The 8,257-nt window shown below is 47.6% G+C and overlaps 1 protein-coding gene across 1 annotated transcript in view; it reads left to right on the forward strand.

Moving 5' to 3' along the window:
* LOC138960035 (eukaryotic translation initiation factor 3 subunit B-like) overlaps positions 1-8,257 on the forward strand; it is a 29,165-nt gene that overhangs the window by 19,919 nt on the left and 989 nt on the right. Inside the window, exons 13-16 of the mRNA XM_070331757.1 lie at positions 1,492-1,630; positions 6,165-6,290; positions 6,950-7,027; positions 8,014-8,122. Coding sequence (XP_070187858.1) covers positions 1,492-1,630; positions 6,165-6,290; positions 6,950-7,027; positions 8,014-8,122 — 452 coding nt within the window. The remainder of the gene's footprint in view (positions 1-1,491; positions 1,631-6,164; positions 6,291-6,949; positions 7,028-8,013; positions 8,123-8,257) is intronic.

Genomic DNA, 8,257 nt, shown 5'->3' on the forward strand with positions numbered 1-8,257 from the left:
TAAAGAAGTTACGCTTTTGGTGATGTGATGTTCAGTCCATGAATTACTCAAGGAAATGGAATGGATAATCTGTCTCTCTCTTGCAGTGGATAATCTGTCTCTCTCTTACAGTGGATAATCTGTCTCTCTCTTACAGTGGATAATCTGCACTCTTCCAGAATGAAAAATAGCATTACCGCTTTGAAGAATTGCTTGTGAAATAGAGTGGATGATCTCTTTGTTACACAGTGGGAAATGCCATTACCTCTTTGGTCTGTGGTTAACTTTCAGGCATGGGAATTGTCCGACGAAAGGCAAATTTCCGCCGATTTTTTTTTGTGTTCCGCCAAAAAAGCGAAAGTGTCTGCTGAAAAAATAAATGGGGAAGGCAAACATGGTTCTGAAAACTGAATTTAATGGCAAACTTCGAGCTCAGACGACACCAAATTGCACAATTTAGGTTCTTTGGAGAAGAACAAAATCCCTGGACCCCCCTAGTAAGGCTTAGGCGCTTTGCGCCGTCAACTTTGATATTTAACTTACACATTTTCAGCCTTTTTTACTTTTTTCAATTCCCATGCCTGAACTTTACAAGTAACCATTTGAGAAGCTGCCATTAGGCTAAAGATATGTGGTAAATAATGAAATGGTCAGTGTTTTCGTTTTGCTGTCAGGCATAAAATGGTTCTCTCAGAAGGCAGATTGTGTACATCTTCGAGGACCCCGAGAAGACAGTTTCATTTGTCTCGCTGTCCGGTCTAACAGTATAGACATGTGATCGACAAAAAGAAGAAGAATACATCTTCGCAGTTCCAGAGATCATTCTTGAGCTCCCAAGATTGCTTCAAGCTTCTTTTTTTTTTTTAAATATCATGTGTCTGGTTGTCTAGGCCCTTTTTTTCTTGTGACCAGTGTTTTTACAGCTAAGTGATAGAATGTACGTGTTGCCAAGCTAAGTCATTAAATGTTTGAACAATATTTTCATGGGCGCGGGCCGGATGAGAAAAAGCCTGTTTGCATTGCTTATTCTGTCTCCGTCAAAAAATAAATGTAACTTCCATTGGGGCGGGGATATAGCTCAGTTGGTAGCGCGCTGGATTTGTATTCAGTTGGGCGCTGTCAGCCTGAGTTCGATCCCAGGTTCGGCGGAAATTTATTTCACAGAGTCAACTTTGTGTGCAGACTCTCTTCGGTGTCCGAACCTCCCCCCGTGTACACTACATTGGGTGTGCACGTTAAAGATCCCACGATTGACAAAAGGGTCTTTCCTGGCAAAATTGCTTAGGCACAGTTAATAATTGTCTACCTATACCCGTGTGACTTGGAATAATAGGCCGTGAAAGGTAAATATGCGCCGAAATGGCTGCAATCTACTGGCCGTATAAAATTTCATCTCACACGGCATCACTGCAGAGCGCCTAGAACTGTACCCACGGAATATGCGCGATATAAGACTCATTGATTGATTGATTGATTGAGTTCAGTTCAGTTCAGTTCAGTTGTTGTCCACAGCATGAACGGAGTGTTGGAGTTTATCGACACACAAGACATGACGGTGATGGCGCAGACAGAACATTTCATGGCCACCGACGTGGAGTGGGATCCTACTGGCCGATACGTCACCTCCGCTGTCAGCTGGTGGGGACACAAGGTCAGTTGTTATTCGTCTACTTTGAGTGTGTCATTTGTCTGTATTGAGTGTGTTACCTCAGTTTGGTGCAGGTTTTCAAAGTGGTGGGTTTCTTTTACATTCTTGGCATTACAGTTTTATTTGCCTGACTTTCAGTTCTTAACAAAGCATAGGTTTAGATTTGAACTAAGATTGTTGATTAATTTAGATTTACCAAGCACAATGTTATTTTGCATATAGCCCCTTAACTACCGAAAGAAAACGAAAGTGAAACTAGAGTTATACCCCAGAGTGACCGCCCTTTGCAGGTGGCGCCAGCAGTGCTTGGCGCCAAGCACGTCAGCTGGAATGCGGCACAGGCAACGCGGGCGCGCCACTTATCACTTCACCTCTTTTCGCCGACGTGTACACACGTCTGTGCTTATGGTCTATTGTCTTGGATCTTTACCGGGTTTTTCGTCAGTGATTCTATGGCTTATTCTTCTTGGAAGAAAATACATAAAGAAGATTAAGCCTCCTCGTGTCTGTGTCACGGTGTTTTTCCTACGTTTCTGGTGGGAATACTGTTGGTTTTTTGTGATCTTCACAAGCGACCGGTGTCCTCTTCGTTCAGGGAAGTGAAAAATTTTTTCTCTCTTTGATTCAGCTATCGTCTGCTTGCTAGCTTTATCTTCTTTCCTAGTTCATTCACATTATACTTATGTCTGGTTCGGACCAAAGCCGGGATAGCACGGGACGTTGGGCCCCCAGCCCGGACCCCACTCCTAACGCTCTCCGTAAGCGTCGTTCAAAACAAAGAAAGTTGGATCTCCTCCAACAAAGGTTGTTGAGCGCGCCGATTTCTGGCCGCTCGACCCCGGAGCCTCCTTCCCCTTTGAGTGGGGGCTCCGAGGTTCAACCTTCCCCCTCTCACCCGCCTTTACGGAGTGAGACCCCCTCTGGTCTATTAGTTGGTTCCGGGGGGCAGGCGGGTGGTCCGGTTTTGACTGACTACCCCCCTCCCCCCGGCCTTCAGGGTCAGGGTCCGGACCAACTGCGGGGTCAAGTCACGGAGGCTTTGGCGGCGGTCTCAGCTCTCCCCTCCACTGCCTCCCAGCTCCCTGCAGCGTCCGCCGCAGCTCTCTCTGCGGCCTGCCAAGTCTTACGGGACGCTGGCTTCCTGGATATTTCATCTGTCCAGTCACTCGCAGCTCCTTGCGTGATATCGGACTTAGATGGCCTGGTCACGGCGGTTGACCGCTCCTCTCCCAATCACGGGGACGCCGACCGGACCACGAGCCTGGACAAGGCCCGGTCAATAGGCCTGGGCGAGTCCGCGGCCCCGTCCAGGCCAGCGGCCCGGGCCCCGTCCAGGCCAGCGGCCCGGGCCCCGTCCAGGCCAACGGCCCGGGCCCCGGCCCCGTCGGAGCACCGGGCCCAGGCCCCGTCACCTTTGCCAACTCCTGGGTACGATGGAATCTCTTTCCCCCCTCCTTCCCCTGGGGAGGGTGTTCAAGCGTCCCCTCCAACGAGAAGTCGCTCTCCGGTCCTCGAAACCACCTGTCTACTCACAAGTGATCACTCTGGGCCCGTGGTTTCTGGCCGCTGTCACTCAGTGGTTAGACCCGGTGTGGCTGAGGACTCCGGTACCCATCCAGCCCCCATCCCCTCAGGTGTTTCTTTTCACGGACGCCTCCAAGACCGGCTGGGGCGCTCACCTCGATCTTCTCGAGACCTCCGGCCTCTGGAGCCATCAGGAGTCTCTCCTCCACATCAATCTCCTCGAGATGGAGGCAGTTCGCCTCTCTCTCCTTCAGTTTGCTCCTACCCTTCGGGGAAAGTCTGTTCTCCTACACGGGGACAACACAGTCTGCCTAGCTTACCTGAAAAACCAGGGGGGCACACACTCAACGTCCCTCTCGTTGAAGGCCGAGCAGATCTTGCTTTGGTGTTCCCAGCAGAACATCCTCCTCTCAGTGCAGTTCATCCCGGGGAAACTGAACTCCCTCGCGGATCTCCTCAGTCGCCGAGATCAGATCTTGCCGACCGAGTGGACCATTTCCCACAAGGCCCTTCTTCCTCTGTGGTCCCACTGGTTCACTCCGTTAGTGGATCTCTTTGCCACTCGGTACAGCAAGCGACTCCCTCTGTACGTGAGTCCGTTTCACGACCCCATGGCCTTCGGAAAGGACGCATTCGCTCTGCCATGGTCGGGTCTCCAAGCCTACGCCTATCCCCCGACGGCTCTGGTAACCCGAGTCCTAGCCAAGTACGCTCAGGAGAGGCCCACACTGCTTTTGGTCGCGCCCTTTTGGCCCACGGCAGCTTGGTTCCCCGAACTGGTCGCGCTCTCCCACGTTCTCCCGTTCGACCTCAATCTCGACTCGCTCAGTCTCCTGCAACCTCGATCGGGCATCCCACACCCCGCGCCCGACTCCCTCCGCCTGACCGCCTGGCTTTTGTGCGGTCAAAACTGCGAACATTAGGACTTTCGTCACACGCTGTTTCCTTGTCTCTTGACGCTCGGCGTCCCTCTACTAACAACCTTTACTCCCTACGCTGGTCCACTTGGGTTTCCTTCGCTGCCGGAAAGAAATTCGACCCATTACAGCCTTCTCCAACCCAGCTGGCTAATTTCCTTTCCTCCCTTCATCTACAGAAAGGTTTCAAAGCTTGTACCCTCTTAGGGTACAAATCGTCGGTCACCAGTACCATCGCGGCTGCCACGGGGGTTAGGCCTCTCCATCTCATTCATTCTTCCCTCATCACCAATCTGATCGACGGAATTAAGAACCGTTCTGTGCGCAAAACAGTCACCTTTCCCAAATGGGACGTTTTCCTCGTGCTTAACGCCTTGAGGTCTCCTCCGTTCGAACCTCTGAGCTCTGCCTCCCTTCGGGACCTCACTCTCAAGACCGTTTTTCTTGTTTCGCTCGCAACTGCTCGCAGAGTCAGTGGTATCCACGCCATCAGTGGTCTCCCACACGATGTCGAGTTTGCCCCTGACCTTTCGTCCATGACTCTTTCCTTTTTGCCTGAGTTCAGAGCAAAAAACCAACTGGCTGATGTGTTTTCAGCCCCCCTCGTCATTCCCTCTCTCACTCGGGACCTTGACCCTGATGATCCGGATAGGTTTTTATGTCCCGTTCGGGCCATAAAGGCCTATCTTGACCGTACTGCTTCTCATAGGGCCACTAAACGAGCCTTGTTTATCTCCCTTCTGCCTAACATGGAACGAGATATCTCCAAGCAGACGATTGCTCGCTGGTTAGTTTTTCTGATCAAACAAATTTACAAAAACGCTAACTTGACACGAACGACTCCGGTTCGTGCACATGAGATCCGGGCCATCAGTTCCTCACTCAGTTTCGTTCGGGGGGTGCCGCTGACTCAAGTCATGCACGCAGCCTACTGGAGGTCTGTGTCTACCTTCACAGACTTCTACCTCCGCACGTTCTCGGCTAGACGGGGAGACGAGACCTACGGCATCAAGAAAGCCGTTCTCGCACAATCTCTGGTCTCTCTCTAGGTGAGGGTTGTTTCTTACCATAGATATGTGGATATTCTCAAATCCTTGGTTCATTCAGACAGGGGCCAGGTCCTTAGGCGTTCACTGCGCGTGCACCTCTGCCTTCCCCCTGCTCTGACAACCTTCTTTTGGAAGTGATAGGGCATGGGATCCCAACCTCCTCGGTGGTATTCTATGCAAAATAACATTGTGCTTGGTAAATCTAAATTAATCATGAAAATTTATATTAATTTTCTTATTTATTTATACTTACCAACACAATGTTATTCTTATTGCTCCCTCCCTCCTCCCCTCTTCACATGCCTATTCGGTTTTATAGGTGAAGTGATAAGTGGCGCGCCCGCGTTGCCTGTGCCGCATTCCAGCTGACAGTGCTTGGCGCCAAGCACTGCTGGCGCCACCTGCAAAGGGCGGTCACTCTGGGGTATAACTCTAGTTTCACTTTCGTTTTCTTTCGGTAGTTAAGGGGCTATATGCAAAATAACATTGTGTTGGTAAGTATAAATAAATAAGAAAATTAATATAAATTTTCATGATTTGTGTAGAAATTATGACCCAGCAAATTGCTCCCTTGCACACTTTTCACTCACCTTGTCACAATTGTGTACAAGGAGTATTAGGCCTAAATGGGTTAATGTTTGGTTGGTAAATAATGTAAAAATGTTGAAAAATGTTGGATAACGTGGGTTGTAAGTGTTTCGTGACTCGAGAGGAAAACGGGTCAGTTGGACCTGGACTGAAAGTATGTGCATGTTCAAATTTCCTAGCTACAAAAACATTGTTCAGTCAGAAAACCGCCTAAATGCCAAAAATATCAAAGGGTCTTATCGGCCAGGGTCAGAACAATGCATCAGAAAACAATTGACGGGTCAGTGACAGAAGACCAAGACCTGAGAACAACCCTAGGTTATTCTGTCTTTTGCAAACGGTGCCTTTTGAAGCAAGAACATATTGTATGTTTTGCATTTGTTGTGTTATATCAGGCGGACAACACATTCTGGATCTGGAATTTCCATTGTATGTTTTGCGTTTGTTGTGTTATATCAGGTGGACAACGCATTCTGGATCTGGAATTTCCAAGGCAACCTGGTGGCGAAACAGGCCCTGGAACGCTTCTGTCAACTCATGTGGCGACCTCGGCCTCCGTCCTTGCTGACGGAGAAACAGATCAAGGTCGGTACAAAACTTGCATGGCTAACTTTTTATTTATTTAAAACAAATATTTTTTTTACCCGTCAATGGACTGGCTGATTTCTGTGTGTGCATGTATTTGCGCATACGTGTTTGCCTCTGTGTGTGTGGGTGTGTACATGTGTTATTATATTTGTATTTTTTCGTTATTTTTTTCGTTTGTGTGAGTGTGGACAGATTTTTTCAATATGTGTATGATCTAGATATTGCAATCATATATTTTGTCTTTGTAGCACAGTCAGACCTAGGAACCCATACGATTTCTCCTTATTTTGTACGCATGATTGTCTAGAATACGATCAGTACGGTCAGTGGAAAAAAAATTCGATGAGAAAAATTCCTACACTACTTTTTTTCACAAGCGCATCCCGAAGCTGATCCAGTGGTTTGACATATGATTACAGTTATTGTCAGTAAACATGGAAATAAGCATTTGTTTTAAATGTATTGGTAAACTTAAGTAACGGTGCGACGGACGCATGTGAAGCATGTTTGAATCATGGATGTTTAAATGCTGTGTGGAGTACGCTCAGTTTTCTGAAAATACACCAAGAGCAAGACAGGGGTTCCCAGGTCTGCACTGTGTATTTGAAGAGAGATTTGATTTTTGTCATGCATTTTCTTTTACTGTTTTCTTGCAGGAGATCAAGCGTAACTTCAAGACATGGGCGCAGAAGTTTGAGATAGAGGATACCATGCGCAAGATGACAGCATCAAAGGTAAGCTGGGCAACACAGAACAAAATGTTATAGTGTTGCACAACACATTGGTGACTCGACTTCATTAGTTGTAAGGTCTAGCAAAGAAAATGGATAAAACAAGCAGGTGGTGCCCGACTCCATGGTAAATAGTGGTGCCTAGTGCTGACCTATTCCCATCTTCCGCAAGTTTCATGCCTAGCACAAGTACTGGTAGAATTAATGTTGTCAGACTCCATGGTAAATAGTGGTGCCTAGTGCTGACCTATTCCCATCTTCCGCAAGTTTCATGCCTAGCACAAGTACTGGTAGAATTAATGTTGTCAGACTCCATAGTAAATAGTGGTGCCTAGATTGTGGTGCCTAGTGCTGACCTATTCCCATCTTCCGCAAGTTTCATGCCTAGCACAAGTACTGGTAGAATTAATGTTGTCAGACTCCATGGCAAATAGTGATGCCTAGTGCTGACCTATTCCCATCTTCCGCAAGTTTCATGCCTAGCACAAGTACTGGTAGAATTAATGTTGTCAGACTCCATGGTAAATAGTGGTGCCTAGTGCTGACCTATTCCCATCTTCCACAAGTTTCATGCCTAGCACAAGTACTGGTAGAATTAATGTTGCCCGACTCCATGGTAAATAGTGGTGCCTAGTGCTGACCTATGCCCATCTTCCACAAGTTTCATGTCCAGTACACGTACTGGTAGAATTAATGTTATGTCAGCAAGTCTGATCCCAAGTATGTGCTATAGAACACAGGACTTCGTCTGCACAAACCACCTTGATTTATGCACATGGCATGAACTGCATGTTATGTGGGCGATGCTACTAAGCTTGTTGATGTGTGTAGAGTTTGGTACAGCCACTGAGAGGCCGGCCAAGTGAAGATTCTCAAAGTGGGTTGGTTTGTGCATTTTGATTACCAAATACAGTCCATGCGTGCAAGCAAAGATCCAGAACTGATTAGACTGTCTGCAGTGTTAACTAATTGTGTGTTTGTGTGTGCAGGAAATGATTGAGAAGCGACAGGCCTTGATGTCAGATTTCAGCAAGTTGAAAGAAGAGAAACAGAAACTCTTCGAGGAACAGAAAGAACTGCGACTAAAGCTCAGAGGAGGTAAAGTGTGCCTTTATCCCGTCCCGGTATCAACCAAGGCCAAAACATTGTCTCGGATCAGATTTATCTGTTATAATCTTTATTTTCATATCCACAAACATTTTCACTTTCATGCAAATTTGTTGGTCTCTTGGT

The sequence above is a fragment of the Littorina saxatilis genome, linkage group LG2 (genome assembly GCF_037325665.1).
Source record: "Littorina saxatilis isolate snail1 linkage group LG2, US_GU_Lsax_2.0, whole genome shotgun sequence".
Lineage (NCBI taxonomy): Eukaryota > Metazoa > Mollusca > Gastropoda > Littorinimorpha > Littorinidae > Littorina > Littorina saxatilis.